The sequence below is a fragment of the Bos indicus genome, chromosome 19 (assembly GCF_029378745.1).
Source record: "Bos indicus isolate NIAB-ARS_2022 breed Sahiwal x Tharparkar chromosome 19, NIAB-ARS_B.indTharparkar_mat_pri_1.0, whole genome shotgun sequence".
Taxonomy (NCBI): Eukaryota; Metazoa; Chordata; class Mammalia; order Artiodactyla; family Bovidae; genus Bos; species Bos indicus.
The window spans coordinates 47,491,023-47,512,904 of record NC_091778.1 but is presented as its reverse complement, the minus strand read 5'-3'; the positions used below and the strand labels follow the sequence as shown (position 1 = coordinate 47,512,904).

Below are 21,882 nucleotides of genomic sequence, written 5' to 3'. Positions count from 1 at the left end.
GAGGGGCAGAGCCTCACAGTAGGTAATACAAAGAGGATAAGAGGCAGTGTGCAGCAGGGACAAAAGAAGGGTACAGATAAGGAGGACTCAAGGAACTGAGAAGACTGAGCTTTCTTTGGGTTATCTCATTGGGCCTGTACCTTGGCTATGGTACCATGTCTAGCCTCTTGAATAGTTCCCTAAACCCTGATCTCGAATTCGATTGTACATGAAACAGAACAAGGGGCAGGCTAAGAAAAAGGAAAAATTATCATGTTTGGAATAATGCTTACTGTACTCTAAGTCCACTCGTCAGCTAAATACATGTGGATCAGGGTGATGGCACGATGTCCAAGTAGTTGCTGGATGGTGAGTTTAAGTAGGTCAATCAGGAACAGAAAAGGAAGTAAAAATGCTCTAAAAGAGTCCATTGAAGCACAACTTCAAACAATGTGGTCTTGCTGTGAATGAGCACAAAACCACAACAGATGTGTTAGCCCATGACCAACGGTCAGAAAAGAGATGCTCTTGTTCAGAAAAAAGAAAAAAAGGGTTTGGGGGGGCGAGGTGGGACTTTAGGCAAATTCTAAGCTTATGAGCCAGAGTGACAAACATCACAGAATCTCTAAATGCTGAGTCTAGACACACATTTTCATACACACAAAAATCAGCTTTATATATCCTGTGTTGTAAGTTTCTACACTGAAATTTACAAGAATCAAATGCTCAGGTACATGACTTGGAAGCCTGTTGTGTGAAAAAGTGCTGTGTGTGTGTGTAAAATGACCAAAAGCTTAGCAGGATCAGAGTCATGTAAATAAAACTTTAGCCCACTTTAATAGAAGTCATCCAGATAATAAAAGCATGAGTTCTATTGTATTCTGAATTCACTGGAATAAATCTGGAGTGCTGCAGTCAGTTAAAGCAGCACATTTTAAGAGTAATATTGTGTCACATTTTAGGAGTAATTCCCACACACACACACACACATACACTTTCTTTCCATTCCCCTACCAGATTCTCTCATCTGGCATCTCAAACCTGGTAGCATGTTTTCAAAGATGATCAGTCCTTCCCACGGCACACGCCCTTTGCAGTGTCACTTTGCCACTCTTCCCATCTACAGGTGGACTCTTATTTCTCCTCCAGTTGAATCCAGTCGGCCTGTCTTCATTTGACCAACTAGAAGTGATGGAGCTTGACTTACAGAGCTGGGCCTTAAGGGGCCTCACAGCTTCTGTTTTTGCCTTCTTGGTTGCCAGGTGCCAAGTCAAGAAGTTAGGGTCAGACGACTGACTGATGTGAAGTCATGTGGAAGAGAAATAAGGCGCTCAGCCAACAACCAGCACCAAGGCCCCAAACATGTGAGTGAAGCCATCCTGGATCTTACAGTCCTAATCAAGCGAATGATGGTAATAATCTGTACCTGTGCTATCCAGTATGGGAATCACTAGCTACATGTCTCTACTGAGTCCCTGGAATGGGGCTAGGGCATCTGAAGAGCTTCATTTTAAATTTTACTTGATTTTAACTAAACTTTAGCTAGTGACTACCATACTGGACACTGCCGCTGCTGCTGCTAAGTCGCTTCAGTCGTGTCCGACTCTGTGCGACCCCAGAGACGGCAACCCACCTGGCTCCCCCGTCCCTGGGATTCTCCAGGCAAGAACACTGGAGTGGGTTGCCATTTCCTTCTCCAATGCATGAAAGTGAAAAGTGAAAGTGAAGTCGCTCAGTCGTGTCCGACTCTTCACGACCCCATGGACTGCAGCCTACCAGGTTCCTCCGTTCATGGGATTTTCTAGGCAAGAGTACTGGAGTGGGGTGCCATTGTCTTCTCCATACTGGACACTATTCCCACCCTAATTCACCCAGCCCAACACTGCTAACAGAACAAGGCACAGGGCAGCATAAGATCACCTTACCCTTTCTGGGGCTACAAGCACACAAGCAGTGACTAGAGATGGCCGCCAGTAAAGGCTATAGCTCTGTCAACAAAAAAAACACCCACGCCCCACCCCCCTCACAGCAACACCCAAAGGAAGGGAGTGACCCATTCTAAACTGATTTCATCTACATAAAATGTTAGAACCAGAAAGAGAAATATCCACACAAATGGAATATACTATTGAGAAAAACAGTCTTTGCAATACTTTTAAAATTGAAGTCCCACATCTAGCCTAGAAATGCCCTGATGAGGAAGTCAACCTTCAAAAAGTGTTTTCTTCAACCTTATGGATAGGGAAGGGAAAAGGGAGGGAAAGAAAGGTAAACTAAGAACATGAGGTTAATAGATACAAACTACCATACATGACATAGATAAGCAACTAGGATTTACCATACAGCACAGGGAACTATAAAAAGTATCTTGCATAACCTACAGTGCAAAAATAATCTGAAAAAATACATTTCTGAATCCCTTCGCTATACACCTGAAAATAACACAATATTGTAAATCAACTATACTTCAATTTTAAAAATACTGCAAAGACTGTTTTTCTCATCTACCAAAAACTAAAATTTTAATAGTTCCCTGTTCACACACTTTAGGGGGAGAGGTAATAGGAAGTAAATTTGAGAGCCTCCTACGTGTGTTGGAGAAGGAAATGGCAACCCACTCCAGTACTCTTGCTTGGAAAATCCCATGGACAGAGGAGCCTGGTAGGCTACAGTCCATGGGGTTGCAAAGAGTTGGATACGACTGAGCGACTTCACTCACTCACTCACTATGTGTGTTAGACAGTCACATACATTAATGCATTTCGTCCTCTTATGGTTGTTTTTATACTAAAGAAATACAAGTTCAGTGAGGTTGTGACTTTCCTAAGGACCTAAAGCTAATAGTGCCAGAGATAAAATTGAAATCCAACCTCCCGATTTCCCAATACGTCACAATGCCTCTCCTATCAAGAGTAAACATTTCTGCCCTGTTTCTGAGATTTTCCATGATCTGGCGACCTAAATAATCACTTCACTTTGACTTTTCACTTTCATGCATTGGAGAAGGAAATGGCAACCCACTCCAGTGTTCTTGCCTGGAGAATCCCAGGGACAGCAGAGTCTGTGTCGCACAGACTCGTACACAACTGAAGCGACTTAGCAGCAGCAGTTAATGTCGCATCTCTTACCAGATTGATCTCATTCTGCTCCCTTTCACTTTCTCCTTTCTTTTCTTCTAATTCTACCTATCCTTCAAAATCTGGCTTACATCTAAAACTTTTCTCATCTTCAGTTCAGTCCCTCAGTTGTGTTCAACTCTTTGTGACCCCATGGACTGCAGCACGCCAGGCTTCCCTGTTCCTCAATTCCTGGAGCTTGCTCAAACTCGTGCCCATTGAGTCGGTGATGCCATCCAGCCATCTCATCCTATGTCATAGCCTTCTCCTCCTGCCTTCAATCTTTTCCAGCACCAGGGTCTTTTCAAATGAGCCAGTTCTTCAAATCAGGTGGCCAAAGTATTGGAGTTTCAGCTTTAGCATCAGTCCTTCCAATGAATATTCAGGACTGATTTCCTTAAGGATGGACTGGTTAGATCTCCTTGTAGTCCAAGGGACTCTCATTAGTCTTCTCCAACAGCACTGTTCAAAAGCATCAATTCTTCCAGGCTCAACTCTCTTTGTGGTCCAACTCTCACATCCATACATGACCACTGGAAAAACCATAGCTTTGACAAGATGGACCTTTGTTGGCAAAGTAATGTCTCTGCTTTTCAATACGCTATCTAGGTTGGTCATAGCGGTGCTTCCAAGGAGCAAGCATCTTTTAATTTCATGACTGCAATCACCATCTGCAGTGATTTTGGAGCCCCCCAAAATAAGGTCTCTCTCTGAGAGACTTTCTCATCTTAATGCTAATTAATTTCCCTTTCCTCTCTTCTGGATTTTTACATCACTTATAATGGGCACCACATAATATAACATTCTTTGTTACATTCGGTTCAGTTCAGTCGCTCAGTCGTGTCCGACTCTTTGCGACCCCATGAATCACAGCAGCCAGGCCTCCCTGTCCATCACCAACTCCCGGAGTTCACTCAGACTCACGTCCATCGAGTCAGTGGTGCCATCCAGCCATTTCATCTTCTGGCGTCCCCTTCTCCTCCTGCCCCCAATCCCTCCCTGCATCAGAGTCTTTTCCAATGAGTCAACTCTTCGCATGAGGTGGCCAAAGTACTGGAGTTTCAGCTTTAGCATCATTCCTTCCAAAGAAATCCCAAGGCTGATCTCCTTCAGAATGGACTGGTTGGATCTCCTTGCAGTCCAAGGGACTCTCAAGAGTCTTCTCCAACACCACAGTTCAAAAGCATCAATTCTTCGGCGCTCAGCTCTCTTCACAGTCCAACTCTCACATCCATACATGACCACAGGAAAAACCATAGCCTTGACTAGATGGACCTTTGTTGGCAAAGTAATGTCTCTGCTTTTCAATATGCTATCTAGGTTGGTTATAACTTTCCTTCTTTGTTACATAACTTTTCCGTTAAACAGACCGTAATCTGAAGACAGGGGTCAAATTGAATCTTTAAATAGTGGCAGTCTTTCCAATTTCCTATTTCCCTTTGAGGCATGATTAAGAGTTCAGGAATGGATAAACGACCTAAATTTAACAGACAGATTACCTCTTGATTAATTAAAATCAGCCCCAAACTCTAGAGTTTAACCCTCTGCTTAATCCACCGCGCACCAATTAATCCAGCAAGCTTGAACCGCAAACCAAGATTGAAGCCCGGCCACGTAACGCTGCCGGCGGACTCCCGCACGCCACGCCCAGCCTATTGGTTACCGATTGGGCGTGCCCCTGCCCAAGAGCCGACGGGGCGTGGCGTGCGTGAGTGAAGGCGTGACCGAGAAGAGGAACATACGCTTTGGATCACGCTCGGTCGTCTCCGGTACTCCTCGACAACTTCCGGCAACGGTGTTCTCCTCCGCCGATTCACCTCGGGTATTTCCGGTCTCCTTCGGGCCTTTCCGTCTGGCTCCCGCGCGCGTCTCTCCACTTCGGGCTTTTCCGTGTCCCGCTCGGAGGTACTCGGCTCTCGCTCGGCCTCCCCCATCCCCCGGTAACGGTCGCTGGTGAGTTTAAATGAGCCGGGGCTGGCCGGGCCGGAGTCGCTACGGGGGGGGCCTGAGGCACTGCAGAAAGTGGGCCTGAACCTCCAGGATGACGGTGCTGCAGGAACCCGTCCAGGTAATGGTAACCCTCTTCCCTGAGGCTTGGCTCGCAGCCTCGGTCGGGAAGCGGCGTATGGCCACTTCGCGGCCTGCTGCGGCCTAGGCCCGGCTGCTTCTCCCGCCTCACCTCACGCCGGCTCCTGCCTGTCTTCTCGTCAGTTCCGAGGCCTTGCCCGCAGCCTCAGCCGCGTTCCCTCTGGCCCTACGTTACTTCTTCCCCGGGTGTGAGCGGAGTTCGGCGATAATCCCTCCTTTTCCCTCCGGGCCAATGTCGGGCGAGCCCCTCCTGTCAGCCCAGGGGCTGGGCCCGGGCCGGGGTGAGCGATGAGGGGCCGAAAACTCGCCCCAGGTGCTCTCTTGCCCAAGGATGGTTGGGACGCACGTTTGATCAGCGCCTGTATGATCTTCATAATGGTGGAGCAAGTTTGCGGGGCGAGTGTTGGTTTTGTTTTTGTTTTCTAGGAGAAAGTGGAGGGAGGGTAGGATCGGGGTTTTTAATACTGATTTCTGTTTTGGTGACAAACTGTCTAGCCCACGTTGCTTTTCCTCGCTCACTCAGTTTCCCTCCGGACAATGATCTGCGAAGAGAACCCCGAGGCCCAGTGCAGAGGCGAAGCACCTATACAAGGGGAGGGGGTGGAAACAGCAAATTGGTTTTTTTCCATGACCTGTGATGGGTATCATGAGTGCTTTACTGTGCATGTTTATAAGGCGTTCAGGAAATGAAAGACATATCATGGTTTTTCCATCCATACTACACCAAGGTTTGCTTTGACGCACAGTGCTCTGTTGGCATGTAAGAAACCCTATTGGATTTTCAGGGTGTGATGCGGTGCCAAGTCATTTCCCCCTCCTGCCATCTGAAGAAACTAAATCTTTTGTCCCCTGGTGAGGGACCAGGTCTGGGAGACTTTTTACCCTGTCCTATGATCTTTGACTTGATTAGAAGAGTTGACCTCTATCAACTGATGTCATTGAGTCATGCACTTTATTTTGAAAGCAAACCGATTTTAGAAATTGCTTCCTGTTGCTCTTAAAGACCCGTGATATCAAATAGTAAAATATTTTAATACATCACTCCTTCCATATTTCTTCAGTTTTTTCCATCACAGGATGAAATACCAATTTCTCCTAGTTGGCTCTTTCTCTAGCTGTTTACATATAGCAGCTATTAATTTTTTAATTTAGTGTGGGATTCTGTCTTCTGTACAGAATTGTACAAACAGTTCTGTTTGTACATTATACTGGTGCTTTCAAAGCTGTTTCTTTCCATCCAAATTTGCTAGTAAAGAGTCCCTTTTTAATGTTTTTTGGGTTTTTTTTTTTTGAGACCTAAGGTGAAATTAGAAGTTGCTATCTATACCTTCTAAAATGGATAAGCAGATTACTCAATTGTTTAATTTCTGTTTCATGTTTTTGTTATTTTGTCTTAACAATTAATGATACATTTGCCTTATAGATATGGCTTCTAAGATGATAAACTAGTTTTATGGATAGCCTATGCATATGTGCCAAGTCACTTCAGTCATGTCTGACTCTGCGACCCTGTAGACTGTAGCCTGCCAGGCTCCTCTGTCCATGGGATTCTCCAGGCAAGAATACTGGAGTGGGTTGCCATGCCCTCCTCCAGGGGATCTTCCTCACCCAGGGATCAACCCTGTGTCTCTTACATCTCCTGCCTTACCCTCCTGACAGGCGGCTTCTTTATCACCAGGGCCACCTAATTTGCATAAAAGCATGGAGAGAAATATGTAGCCAATTCCTTGATAAAGATATTCCTTGTGTGATAAACATCAAGTTTTCTGTTTTTCATTAAAGTACTCTTAGCAGTAATGCATTTAGATATTTTTAAGGCTCAAGAGTCAAATTTGTCTACTCCCCACACACAACCCACTGACAGTGGTAACAAGTTTTAGGATATAATTAGGTGAGAATTTTGGTTGTAATTTTTAGTATAAGAAACCATTCAAGAAGGGATCTAGAGCAGTAGGAGAACAAGCAACGTTGGCTTTTTAAACTATAATAAGTGATTGCTTGTATTTTTAAAGGAATGAGAGTAAGGTGGAAAGGTGTGTCCTTTTGAGGGTTGTCTCAGGGTTTGAAGTATTATTGCTGCTGCTGCTGCTAAGTCGCTTCAGTCGTTTCCGACTCTGTGCGACCCCATAAACGGCAGCCCACCAGGCTCCCCCACCCCTGGGATTCTCCAGGCAAGAACACTGGAGTGGGGTGCCATTTCCTTCTCCAATGCATGAAAGTGAAAAGTGAAAGTGAAGTCGCTCAGTCGTGTCCGACTCTTCACGACCCCATGGACTGCAGCTCACCAGGCTCTTCCGTCCATGGGATTTTCCAGGCAAGAGTACTGGAGTGGGGTGCCATTGTTATTAGGCATAGAAAAAAGTTGAGAGAAACGATGAGCAACTGATTTTTGCTTTTTCTTTTTTTAAAGCTTAAACATGGGATACCCAGTTTGATATACCATGTAAGCCTAAATATAAGCACTTCCTCAAAATTATCTCTTATAAAAAAGTATTACTTTGAGTCTTCAAAAATCTCTCCTATTATGAGGCAGAAATTCTGTCATTTATTTAATTTTTAAAATAACTATTTGGGAAGGAATAATTGCTAGCCTAAGTGACTTGAATCAGTGCTAATTTGGATGTGTATAAAATCCACCTGATGAAATTGATTTTTCAAAAAATCAATTTTATATAGATTTATCAATTATTCCTGGGGGGTAAGACATCACGGAAGTGTTGAATGAAGTTGTAGAAAAAAAAAAAAAGCCTTGGAAAAATCATCTTAATAAGCAGTATAGTAACTGGTTGCTTTTACACATAATATTGTTTTAGAGCTCATTAGATAGTGAAGGTGGAGAAGGCAGTGGCAACTCACTCCAGTACTCTTACCTGGAAATCCCATAGACAGAGAAGCCTAGAAGACTGTGGTCCATGGGGTTTCGAAGAGTCGGAACGACTGAGTGACTTCACTTTCACTTTTCACTTTCATGCGTTGGAGAAGGAAATGGTAGCCCACTCCAGTGTTCTTGCCTGGAGAATCCCAGGGATGGTGGAGCCTGGTGGGCTGCTGTCTATGGGGTTGCACAGAGTTGGACATGACTGAAGCGACTTAGCAGCAGCAGCAACAGATAGTGAAGGAATACTTTTGGCTTGGGATAAGAAGTACAGGGACAGCATCTAACACAGATTCAAAGTGTACCATTTTCAAATAACTTAGAATTGAAGATGGTTATTCAGGAAAATTGTGTTAGATGATTACCACTCTCCCAAAAAAAGGCTTTTTAATAAATTGTTCTATTCAATAGAGTAGAAAAAAAGAAATTCCTAAATATATTTTATGATTGTAAAAATGTGTGTATATATATACACACACACATATATATATAGCTAAATTGATAAATCAATACCATTTGACTATTTGGTCTTCATTCAAAAATGTATTCAGGTTAGCTGAAATACATTTGTTTATGAAATTTTCTTTTAGAAAACAGATTCTCATATTTAGGTACAAAACAGTACTTTGAAGACAGTGCTACATAGTACCTGAACTGAGAGGATGTGCTTTGGAGTGGGGAGATAGAGAAGGAAATCATTACAGATAGGTGATAATTCCTTTATGGACTCGTGCCCTGATACAGCCTTTGTGTTTATATAGAGAGAAAGCATGAGACAGATAATCACAAATTAATAATTATAAATTGTGATAAGAATGGTACGCCAAGTAGGGTGTTAGGAGAGAGACCTAATAAGAGGGTCCTGACTTCAGTCAGGTTTGCAGTTGGACCATCAAAGTTCAGAAGCAGCCTCAATGAAATAATCAAATTGGAAAGAATGTTATGCACCTGCTATGTGTCAAGCACAGATAAAAGACATTCTAAAACCTTCTCTAAAAAGGATGTTAGGAAAGTTCCTTTTGAGCAAATAACATTGTAGCTGAGTTCAAAGTTTGAGACAAAAACAATTTGAAAAGAATGACAAGCAGAGAAAACAGTATGTGCAAAGTCCCTGAGACATAGTACAACTTGGCATTGGAAGACCCGAAAGGCCATTGTGGCTGGAGTAGCATAGTAATGTAAGGCCATTGTAAGGAGTTCATTTTTCATTCTAAGTGTAATGGGGAATCACTGATGAATTTTCAGCTGGAGGTTGACATACTCTGATATAGATGTTAAGATCTCTGGCTACTGTATGTGAAAGATCAGGGAAGAAGAAGGCAAGAATAAATACAGTCTTAAGATGACGGTGCAGTTCAGTTGCTCAGTCGTGTCCAACTCTTTGCGACCCCATGAACTGCAGCACACCAGGCCTCCCTGTCCATCACCAACTCCCAGAGACTACCCAAACTCATGTCCACTGAGTAGGTGATGCCATCCAACCATCTCATCTTCTGTCGTCCCCTTCTGCCCTCAATCTTTCCCAGCATCAGGGTCTTTTCAAATGAGTCAGCTGTTCGCATCAGGTGGCCAAAGTATTGGAGTTTCAGCTTCAACATCAGACCCTCCAATGAAAACCCAGGGCTGATCTCCTTTAGGATGGACTGGTTGGATCTCCTTACAGCCCAAGGGACTCTCAAGAGTCTTCTCCAACACCACAGTTCAAAAGCATCAATTCTTCGGCTCTCTGCTTTCTTTATAGTCCAACTCTCACATCCATACATGACCACAGGAAAAACCATAGCCTTGACTAGACGGACCTTTGTTGGCAAAGTAATGTCTCTGCTTTTTAATGTGCTGTCTAGGTTGGTCATAACTTTCCTTCTAAGGAGTAAGCGTCTTTTAATTTCATGGCTGCAATCACCATCTGCAGTGATTTTGGAGCCCATAAAAATAAAGTCAGTCACTCTTTCCACTCTTGCCCCATCTATTTGCCATGAGGTGATGGGACCAGATGCCATGATCTTAGCTTTCTGAATGTTGAGCTTTACGCCAACTTTTTCACTCTCCTCTTTCAGTTTCATCAAGAGGCTCTTGAGTTCCTCTTCACTTTCTGCCATAAGGATAGTGTCATCTGCGTATCTGAGGTTATTGATATTTCTCCCGTCAATCTTGATTCCAGCTTGTGCTTCCTCCAGCCCAGAGTTTCTCATGATATACTCTGCATATAAGTTAAATAAGCAGGGTGACAATATACAGCTTTGATGTACTCCTTTTCCTATTTGGAACCAGTCTGTTGTTCCATGTCCAGTTCTAACTGTTGCTTCCTGACCTACATACAGGTTTTTCAAGAGGCAGGTCAGGTGGTCTGGTATTCCCATCTCTTTCAGAATTTTCCACAGTTTATTGTGATCCACACAGTCAAAGGCTTTGGCATAGTCAGTAAAGCAGAAATAGATGTTTTTCTGGAACTCTCTTGCTTTTTCGATGACCCAGCAGATGTTGGCAATTTGATCTCTGGTTCCTCTGCCTTTTTCAAAACCAGCTTGAACATCAGGAAGTTCACGGTTCACGTATTGCTGAAGCCTGGCTTGGAGAATTTTGAGCATTACTTTACTAGCGTGTGAGATGAGTGCAATTGTGCGGTAGTTTGAACATTCTTTGGCATATCCTTTCTTTGGGATTGGTAACCTATACTAAAGTGGTAGCAGTGGAATAGGAAAGAGGTAGATGAGTTCAAGAGATATTTGGAGGTAGAATCAATGCGTCATGGAAATTGATCATTTGTGAGGGAATGAAGGACAGCTGCCTAGGTTTCATTTTGGGGGTAATGTTTAATAAATGGAGAATTCTTTGCAGGGAAAACAAATTTGAAGGAGGACCATTAAGATACTTGTGAAACCAACCAGTAGAAAAGTAGATATATAACTTCTCATCTTTTGAGGGGTCCAGTCTTTTTGGGAAGATAAATATGCTTAACGGGAGGAACTGATACAAGTCAGTATGTACATGTTTGCACAGATAATAGTAAATTCAGTAAAGAGAGATCCTTGTGGACTGGAAAAATGGAAAAGGTTTCTGGAAGGAGTAGAACTTAGAGCTTTAGAAAGTCAAAAGGGTTTGAGTTGGTAGAGGAGAATATGCTTGGCACAGAATGGCATGAGCAAAAGCCCAAAGTTGAAAATGGTGCTCAGGAACAAGAAAACAATAAAAATTATAGCCTTGTCTAGAATGGGAATTGAGAACAGAAAAGATAAGGTTTTGCTAGTCAGGTAGAATCAGGTTACAAGGGGACTTAACATCCAGGCTGAGGAGTTTAGATTTAATTTGTTGGTAAAATAGCCATTATAAGTTTTTGAATAGAAAAATTATAATGAAAGCACTGCTTGGGAAAAAATTAATCTGGTGCTATTGGGAAGGTGGCACAAGGCAAGACTTAGGGAGAATACAGGCTAGTAAGTTACACAGTAGTGGACATCAGGGTTTATCAGTCTTGGCACTATTGATGTTTTCAGCAAGCTAATTTTTTGTTGTGGGGATATTGTCCTGTGTTTTGTAGTGTCCTTGCCGTCTACCTGCTATATGCCCACTCCATTTGTGACAAACAAAATGCCCCCTAGACATTACTACATGTCCTTTGTGGGACAAAATAACTGAGAACTATTGATGTAGACCTGAAGTAAATTAGCGTTCAAGAAATTACACTCTAATGTATAGTAGGAAAATTCCAAAGTGATTTTTTTTCTTCATACCTTCTTATGTTGTCCATTTTTTTTTAATGGTCTAAAAGAAGACACCTATTTTCTTTTTTGAAAAAAAACAAGAATGACACAATCTAGGTGGTCATATTTAAGTCTGAGTTAGTTGTACAATTTACAGAGGTTTGTTTATATTTAAAATAATATTTCATATTTAAGAAGAGCAACAAGGAGAAGGAACTTTGCCATTTAATTTCTGTGGTGTTGATTTAATTATCTTTAAAAGTCAGTGTGGCCTAGAACTGACTCGTTAGTTTAATCAGCAAAATTTCTCTTTTAACCTTATTTGGGGGCTCAGTGATGGTGCTCAGTTTGGCTTCATAACCTTTAGCAGCATTTCTTCCATCTGGCTTTAATTTGTAGAACACCTGAAGTGATGCACTGAGTGTTATTCTTTTAGGGGCAGGTTTACACCAGCAGTTGAGCAAGGGAAGGGATGAATGGGGGCAGGGGGCGGGGCCCAGCGGATAGTCGCTAATCTTAGCCCTGCCTGTCATCAGCTACCAATTTGTCATGCTTTAGAGAATAGTTCATTCCCCACTCCATTCCCCCAGAAGATACATACTGTCACTCACATGCTTGAGCAGAGTGTAATGGGAGCTATATGTGTCAAGTTTCACTTCCAGGATGTGTGCGAGTTTTTACTGGCTGCCTTCATGATCACTTTCTGACCCCCTTAAGAATTGGTGATAAAGGAATGATTTTATTCTGAGCAAAACTTGATTTTAAATCAGAAATGGATAGTACTCTTAAATATGATACTTCTACTTCTTTACTTTTGAAAAGAAAGAAACTCAAAAATTCTAGGGCTTTTTGGCCATAGTATTTACGTGCCAGATTTTCCTGGTAAGCAGTAGCAATGACGATGACAGAGCTGGTGAATCAATCATTGGGTCTTTTGTGAATTGTGTGTTACAAAATCAACAATTGTGGCATATATGGGAGGCATTATATAATACAAACTATCAATTATACCTGTAGAATTTGTTAATCTTAAGAGCTGGAAAAGGAAAAGGTTTTTAGGTACGTAATGTGTGCCAGTCAATATACTAGAAGCACCATATCATTTCATTTAATCTACACAAGTCCAAAAATAGAGTTCCACTTTTCAGATGAGAAAATTGAGGCTGAGAAAAGTTAAATAATTCCCCAAAGTCTCACTGCTGAAGTCCTGGAATACAAGTTTGAACACAGGTCTCCAACATCAAATTGTGGATCTGTTCTTTCTACTCTCGGTGTTCTTTCAGTGGGTTCTTAGGAAATCCCCATATTTTATAAAGGAGTACTTAGGTGGCAATTATTTGTGTTAGAAACAGAGTTCTATGTACCACAGAGTTTGTTTCAAGATTTCCAGAGATCCTTAACTATTGGATGTATAATAATATAGAGAAATTTAAGACTAACGTGTAAAATGCTAGCAATGGGAGGACAGCAAAAAGTCAAAGATCGTTTGTTTATTCATTCATTGTACATTAGTTAAGCACCTACTTAAAAAGTATATACTTTTGGGAGTATCCAGTGAGCAAAACCAGATGTAGTCCCTACCTTTCTAGAGTTTATATTATAGTGAGGAAGATGTTACTCATATAATCTCTTAAATATGTGTAAAATCACAACAGTGAGAAATACTGCAAAGGAAAGGTACTTGGTGTTATCAGAGTGTATAAGAATGCCTAAGCTCATCTGGGTATCCTATAAAAAACCTTCCCTGGAAAAGAAGGAAGTCCAAAGGATGACTAGAATTAGCATAGATTGAAGGAAAGGAGGGAGTATGCCAGGCAAAATGGACTGTGTATAAAGGACCTGTGGCAGAAGGATAACGTGGCAGATTTGAGGAGCTGAAAGAAGGTCATCGTGCTAACAGGGACAGCATGAGAAAACATGATACAAGATGAACGAAGAGGTAGGTACAGACTGTAGCACACTGCCAGTTCTGTGGCTTGCCTTTTATTGCCAAGGACAGTCAGAAGCCACTGAAGGATTTTAAGTAAAGATCAGATCTGACTTGTGAAAAACTCATAGGAAGAGAAAATGAATCATAGGGTAGAAAAGAATTCAGAGGGGCTAAATAAGACACTGTTAAAGACACTTTTTCCACAGGGAAAAAGTGGTCTGACTTTAAAAGTAAATGTTTATTGAGTTTCTTCCTTTCACTATTATTACAGTTTCCTAATTTAAATGAGTATATTTGAAAGATACCTATAGGCATAGTTCCAGAACCCTAGGTCATCTGTGGTCTGGTAAAACACCAAAAGGCCAGATTAGTTCTTTAGGGGGTTTAGAATTTAACCAGGCATTGTGCTAAGCTTATCTCAGAGGTAAGTGTTTTTATCCTTATTTTACAGGCGATTAAAGCTAAAGCTCAGAGAATTGACTTAGTCGTCTAGATTAATGTCAGAGGAATCTTTTTTTATCTGCCTTAGATTGAGGTGTGGGGATCATATTAAGCATTCAATAAATAATTGAGTCAAATTAAATTTAAATATGTTTTTAACTGTTGTTTTTTGAATACCTTTTAACTACCTTTGGTGTGTTGTAGTATAGAGGAAAAGTAAATTAGATAGCAGTGATTCTGTAGTACGTTTAAAACCTATTCTTATTATGTTCACTCCTTGCTAATGCCACATATTTTTGTTCTAAGGCTCAGCTACCCAACTGTTTGATAAAAAAAAAGCATGATGATAGTGACCAGATACTTGCCTATAGAATAATACCTGACTTATTCATAATTTCTCATTGTCAGTAGAGACCTGAAAAAAATTCAAAATGTTAAGGCTTTGTGCAGCCCACCCAAAGAAGTTGATTTTCTCAAATTGGTTAAATATTAATTTTTTACTGCAATCAGGATCATATAGCAAGGTAAATGATCAATAAATGTTTACCAAATGGATGAATACTTTGTTTCAAAAAGTGGTAGGCATATTGAATAAGATAAGGAAAACGATCTAAGTAGTATGGAAACACGATCTCAGTTCAGTCGCATCGGACTCTTTGAGACCCCATCTACTGCAGCACACCAGGCCTCCCTGTCTATCACCAACTCCTGGAGTTTGTTCAAACTCATGTCCATTGAGTCGGTGATGCCATCCAACCATCTCATCCTCTGTCTTCCCCTTCTCCTCCTGCCTTCAATCTTTCCCAGCTTCAGGGTCTTTTCAAATGAGTCAGTTCTTCGCATCAGGTGGCCAAAGTGTTGGAGTTTCAGCTTCAGCATTAGTCCTCTTAATGAATATTCAGGACTGATTTCCTTTAGGATGGACTGGTTGGATCTCCTTGCAGTCCAAAGGACTCTCAAGAGTCTTCTCCAACACCACAGTTCAAAGGCACCAATTCTTCGGCGCTCAGCTTGAAAAACCATAGCTTTGACTAGATGGACCTTTGTTGGCAAAGTAATGTCGCTGCTTTTTAGTATACTCTCTAGGTTGGTCATAACTTTTCTTCCAAAGAGCAAGCATCTTTTAATTTCATGGCTGCAGTCACCATCTGCAGTGATTTTGGAGCCCCCCAAAATAAAGTCTGTCACTGTTTCCATTGTTTCCCCATCTATTTGCCATGAAGTGATGGGACCAGATGCCATGATCTTAGTTTTTTGAATGTTGAGTTTTAAGCCAACTTTTTCACTCTCCTCTTTGACTTTCATCAAGAGGCTCTTTAGTTCTTTGCTTTCTGCCATAAGGATGGTGTCATCTGCATATCTGAAGTTATTGATATTTCTCCTGGCAATCTTGATTCCAGCTTGTGCTTCATCCAGCCCAGCGTTTCTCATGATGTACTCTACATATAACGTGATCTAGGCTACTATTAACCGGAAAAATCTGGTTATCTTTCAGGTATTTATAGGTCACACCACTAAAATATTATTACCCCCAAATCTGATGTATTCTAACTGCTAAGTTGGACTGACCTGTATCTGCTTACCAGATTCTTGATTCCTTTATAACGTTTTACTTACCTGTATCAAGGAAGAAACCACTAGATGTTACTTTGTATTATTTTATATTGCCAACAATGATTTAATCATGTTAGTAAATTTAATTATAGTAGGAATATTTTATATTTTACCTCCATATTGGGTTACTAAAAGTTTGTAGGTCAGTAAGTGGAAATTAGATTCAGAGTTTTAAAACACTTATTCAACAAGCATTTATTGAGCATTCACTATGTTTAAAGACAATTATCTAGGATAATTAGGGAAATAACCACTTAAGTAGGATAACCAGGGAATTATAGAGAAAAAGAGAATCTGACTTTTACCCACAGAAGTTGCAGCCTAGTTTATCAAACAATATATATGACTAAATCTAATAAACAGCTTGATATATTTTTTTGAAGTAGAGACAGAATTTTCTGGGACCTCATAGGATGGAGTCATTAATATTGCATGGGATAGATCAGTGAAAGGAAGATACCATGTAAGCTGAATTTTGAAGAAGACATATTTCACGAGGTAGAAGTTAAAGGACAGCCCAAACAGTACTTTGAAATGTGAAAGTACAGCTGATGTTTAGGCACTGATGCAGGCCTTTTCTGGTTCTAGACCATAGGCAGCTTTGGTGAGAGATGAGCAACAGCTGAAAAGGGATAATGAAGGCCCAAAGGAATTTGAATGGTTTACTAAGGAGTTTGTACTTTATTCTGTAGCTGTTTATTGTGTAAACTTTGTGGGACCATCCAGGAGGAATCATTAGGAAGTTTTGATCAGGGATGAAGACATGAAAATGATGATGGCAGCATCTGAAATTTATTGACTAGTTATTAGGTATATGCAAGGAACCAGTGTGTACTTTATTGGAGTCTTTATGTTTTAAATGAAGAAACTAAGACTTAAGAAACATTGTTACCTGCCCAAGACACAGAACTAGTAAGTCATGGAACATGAATTTGAGCTCCTGTCCAAACTCAGGATTTCTGGGATAGGATGGATTACATTACAGCCTACAGGCAGGAAGACCACTTAGGGAACTACAAGTTTAGAGAAAAGATTCAGTTACAGACTGGGACTAGAAAAAAGGGGGATAAGACCCTAGGTACTTTTCTTTAGGTACAGTTCAGTTCAGTTCAGTCGCTCAGTCGTGTCAGACTCTTTGCGACCCCATGAATCGCAGCACACCAGGCCTCCCTGTCCATCACGAACCCCCGGAGCTCACTCAGACTCACGTCCATCGAATCAGTGATGCCATCCAGCCATCTCATCCTCTGTCGTCCCCTTCTCCTCCTGCCCCAATCCCTCCCAGCAGCAGGGTCTTTTCCAATGAGTCAACTCTTCGCATGAGGTAGCCAAAGTACAGTTCTGTAAATGATGGTTAAATTCACTAACCAAACTAAAAGATTTAAAATCTTTTAAATCCATGATGAACCTAAATTGAATTACCAGTGCAATAGTTATTTCATATATACTTAGCCAACATATATGACCTTGTATGAGCTTCCAAGATGGCACCAGTGGTAAAGAATCTGCCTGCCAATGAAGAAGATGTAAGGGGTGCGGGTTCAATCCCTGGATCCGGAAGATCTTCTGGAGGAAGGCATGGCACTCCAGGAGTATTCTTTCCTGAAGAATCTCATGGACAGAGGAGCCTGGCAAGCTATGGTCCATAGAGTTGCACAGTGAGACATGACTGAAGCAACTTAGCCTGCACACAGAGGCCTCCAGTTTAGAAAGCTTTATGAAGTTGATATTATTAAAGCTGGGTCCACAAGGATGTACAATTTATAAGAGTAGGTAGATGAAGGAGCCCACGCTCCTCAAGGAAGGAAAAGGAAATACAAAGACACAGAGGTCTAAAAGTTCATGGAGAATTAAGTGAGTAAATTCAAATGTTAGGAGCCATACTGTGAAGAGCCTCATCTAATAGGTTACGGAGTTTACACTGTGGATATTGAGTTTTATTACTTAAATTAGATGTGTTGATTTGAGTATTACATGCAAGGCTCTGTGCTAAGAGTTACTGTGAAACTGTATATTTATGTTTTTTTTTCCCTCTATTTACAGGCTGCTATATGGCAAGCACTAAACCACTATGCTTACAGAGATGCAGTTTTCCTAGCAGAGCGACTGTATGCAGAAGGTTTGTAATCTCTTCCTTTCCAAGAACCATAAAAGAATAAAATACATGGAATTTCGTCACTTCTTAGGACTGTAACAAGATTCTGGGTATCACTTTTTTTTTTTTTCGGCTCTGCCTCAAGGCATGTGGGATCTTAGTTCCCCAACCAGGGATGGAACCGTGCCCCCTGCATTGAAAGCACAGAGTTTTAACCACTGGACCACCAGGAAAGTCCCATGGGTATTACTCTTGTTTTTTTTTTTTTTTTAAATTAGATTTTTGCTAAAGTTGGTGTATTTTATTTATTTTTTTTCCCCAATTTTATTTTATTTTTAAACTTTACATAATTGTATTAGTTTTGCCAAATATCAAAATGAATCCGCCACAGGTATACATGTGTTCCCCATCCGAAACCCTCCTCCCTCCTCCCTCCCCATACCATCCCTCTGGGCCGTCCCAGTGCACCAGCCTACTCTTGTTTTATCTTTATGATTGACACTAGTTCATAAAAATTTTTTCCCAGTATCTGTGTAGCTTTTTATATGCTACTTTTAGTAACTATGTAGACTTGCTTTGGATTTTGCCCTATGGTTTACTTAATCATGTTCCAGTCTTTAGGTATTTTTTTCTTTTTTTTTTAGAGTCTATATTCTGTGGTTTAGAGCATGGATTTTAAGCCTTCAGCCTTAGTACAAACCCTAACCCTTAAACATTCTGTAGTATACCTTGGGCAAGCTATTTAACGTTTGAGTATTTCAGATTTCTCATCTGTAAAATAAAGGTAATTATTGTCTCTTGGAATTGAAAAATGAAATAATATATTTAAAGCACTTGGCATGGCCTTCTGGCACTGTAATAAATTCAACATCAGCTGGTATTAGTGGGGTTTTTTGTGTGTCACTGATTATTATAATCTTCATAAGATGCTTCCCAGGTGGTACTAGTAGTAAAGAACCTCCATGCCTACGCAGGAGACATAAGAGATGTGGATCTGATCCCTGGGTCAGGAAGATCCCCTGGAGGAAGAAACGGCAGCCCACTCCAGTACTCTTGCCTGAAGAATCCCATGAACAGTGGAGCCTGGCAGGCTACAGTCCATGGGTCTCAAAGAGTCAGGCACGACTGAAGTGACTTAGCACATTAGCAAAAATGCTAAGATAATTATGTACAGCTTTGTCATTTTCCTTGTGTTATGTACTCTAGGATAGAATTTACAAGTCAAAGTAGGTGGTGGTTGTCATTTAGTCGCTAAGTTGTCTCCGACTCTTTTTGCGACTCCATAGACTGTATAGCCTGTCGGGCTCCTCTGTCCATGGGATTTCCAGGCAAGAATACTGGAGTGGGTTACCATTTCCTTCTCCAGGGGATATTCCTGACCCAGGGATCGAACCCATGTCTCCTGCATTGGCAAGTGGATTCTTTACCCACTGAGGCAGAAGGAAAGCCCTATACAAGTCAAAATGCGTGAGCAGTTCTACGTCAAATTACTTTTGCCTGGTTGATAACCCAGCAGAGAGACTTGTGATAATCACTGTGTCACCAATAGTATAAGACTTCCGTCATGGCCCTATCAGTATCAGACTTAGTGTTATAATGTGTTTTTGCTTACTAGAAAATTGTGAAGTATTTTGTCTTCCTTTTTATAATTCTGAAGGATGCTGGGTATTTTCTCAAGTGTTAGTTTTACAATTATTCCTGTTTCTGTGAACTCTATCTTTGTTTATTGCATATTTGCCCCAGATTGTTTGCTTTTTAATCTTAATTCTGTTGATTTTTATAATCTAATCTTTTAAATTTTATTTAGTAGCTTTATCATTTAAACTTTCTCCTGTTGCTCCAGTAGCTGGAAGAATTGTCATTTTTCTATAACTCAAGAAATATATAGTTCTTGGTAATTTAAAAAGTTTTTAAAAATGTATCATAGTGTTATTACTTAATTTAGTCAGTGTTATTTATTAAATGCTTTTTTCCCTCCCATGTGGTATTTTATGTGGTTTTGTGTTAAATTTTTTTTTAAACATTCTACTCTGTTCCCAGAACCTCTCCTCTCTTTCATCAGTTGATTTTCTATTTTTAACTCAATATCATACTATTTTATTATTAACACTTTATTATATTGTCTTTTAACATCTAATAAGGCCTGTCTCCATCATTTTTTCCCCCGTTTCATTCTTTGGTAGGAATACCCTTTTTTTAATTCTTTCATTTTATGTGTGTATTTCATTAATGTTTTGAAATTTCACAAATATTTTGGTCAGTGCTCTCCTGAAACCATATAAGTCTATGAGTTAATTTAGGAAGTATTATTATCTTACTATACTATAACTGTCTTATCTAGAAACAGTGCTGCCTTCTTACTCCAGTGTTTAAATCAATTTTCCCACTTATTGAATAACCTCCCATTGGATTACTTACCAAAAGTTTTTTTATGATTGTAGGTAAGTTTTATTTTTGTGTGTCTGCAGGAACTAGTAATGGAACCTTTCTGCTCAGTTATATGATTTTACTCTAAAAAAGTGCTTCGTAACTGAACTGCAGGCATAGAAGGTAGATATTAGGGGTTTGCTAGACATGTGTCAATGGAGAAGGCAATGGCACCCCACTCCAGTACTCTTGCCTTGAAAATCCCATGGACGGAGGAGTCTGGAAGGCTGCAGTCCATGGGGTCGCTGAGGGTCGGACATGACTGAGCGACTTCACTTTCACTTTTCACTTTCATGCATTGGAGAAGGAAATGGCAACCCACTCCAGTGTTCTTGCCTGGAGAATCCCAGGGACAGGGGAGCCTGGTGGGCTGCCGTCTATGGGGTCACACAGAGTCGGACACAACTGAAGTGACTTAGCAGCTTAGCAGCAGCAGACATGTGTCAAAAAAGGACAAGGGATAAGAACATTAAAGAATATAGACAAGATGTGGACCAGGAAATGTAAACTACAGAGGAAAGTTAACTCAGGGATTGATAAATAAGAGGATTTAGGAGAGGTACTGGAAATCCAGATGAAGTTGAATTGGTAGATGTATGGAAATAACATAGGAGAGGAAGACTATGAATGAGGTGCAGAATTCTTTTATTAATGAAGCAGAATGTCTTGAATTTAGTAACCAAGAGTTAAAAGGGGAAGATATGCATCTCACCAGCAAGGAATTTCACAAAAGAGCAAAGGATGCTACTTGGAAATAAACAGCTGGGAGAAGCAAGGAGGAAGCCACGCTGGCCCTGGGGCCGGAGGGACTAGCATCCCTTTGAGAGAGCTGTCAGGTCCTCGGGAAGGAGAGGCATTCTTGAGGAAAGTTGGGAAGGTCTATGGAGCAGAAGTCTTAGGTCCAAATGAAAAGATTAAGAAAAGTGAGAGCCTTACAAAGAAGGTGATATGACAGATTGCCCAACTCTGCAAATAAAAGCAAGGTTTATTGTGGACAATCTACTTACATATATTTTCAGTGATACCTAAGCAGCCCTCATGTTTTCCTGACTTATACTTTTTCTTTTTTAGTTTGTTAACATTAAGCAGTTTCTAGTTAGTTTCCAAAAGTTTGCAAATTAGTGGTTTCAAATTTAGATGATCGGATTTTCCCATAGAGTTGAGGCAGGATTCCAGATTAATCCACATAAAACTGTTTAATCCACTTTCTATCTGTTTCTAATAAAGTGCTTAACTCTTGGAAAGTTGCTCATTGTTAGTTTCTCTCAATATGAAACCTAACTACTCTTGACTGTATTTCTTTGAAGTGCAGTGGAAGTGCAATGGGAGCAGATACTATTCCAGCTCAATAATAATCACAGTACCTTCTAGTATTTATGGATTTCTTACTGTGTACTAGGTACTCTGAGTACTTAATACTTATTCTTTATTTAGTCTTCAACAGCTCCATAAAATAGACATTGCTATTACCATTTTAGAAATGAAGAAACTAAGACCATTGTTCACCAGGTTTTACCTGTCTTAATGATTAATGGGCCAGGTGTAGAAATTGCATTGAGTACAGCGCTTTCTGTAAATTTGGCTTAGCTGAAGAGAGCTTAATCAGAGTAAAAGAT

At 40.7% G+C, this 21,882-nt stretch overlaps 2 protein-coding genes across 8 annotated transcripts in view; one reads left to right on the top strand and one right to left on the bottom strand.

The window, feature by feature from the left end:
* The window catches only part of MYL4 (myosin light chain 4), a 38,716-nt gene extending 32,999 nt beyond the window's left edge, over nucleotides 1-5,717 (bottom strand). The window contains exon 1 of the mRNA XM_070773698.1: nucleotides 5,275-5,717. The gene's annotated coding sequence lies outside the window, so the exon portion shown is untranslated. The remainder of the gene's footprint in view (nucleotides 1-5,274) is intronic.
* CDC27 (cell division cycle 27) overlaps nucleotides 4,987-21,882 on the top strand; it is a 57,801-nt gene continuing 40,905 nt past the window's right edge. For 4 of the 7 annotated variants that reach the window (XM_070773696.1, XM_070773695.1, XM_019981716.2 and 1 more), the window contains exons 1-2: nucleotides 4,989-5,163; nucleotides 17,788-17,863. In XM_070773696.1, the coding sequence (XP_070629797.1) occupies nucleotides 5,137-5,163; nucleotides 17,788-17,863 (103 nt within the window). In that variant the 5' untranslated portion in view covers nucleotides 4,989-5,136. Of the gene's footprint in view, nucleotides 5,164-17,787; nucleotides 17,864-21,882 lie in introns of all 7 variants that reach the window. The other 3 variants (XM_019981718.2, XM_019981717.2, XM_070773694.1) reach the window with 2 other exon arrangements.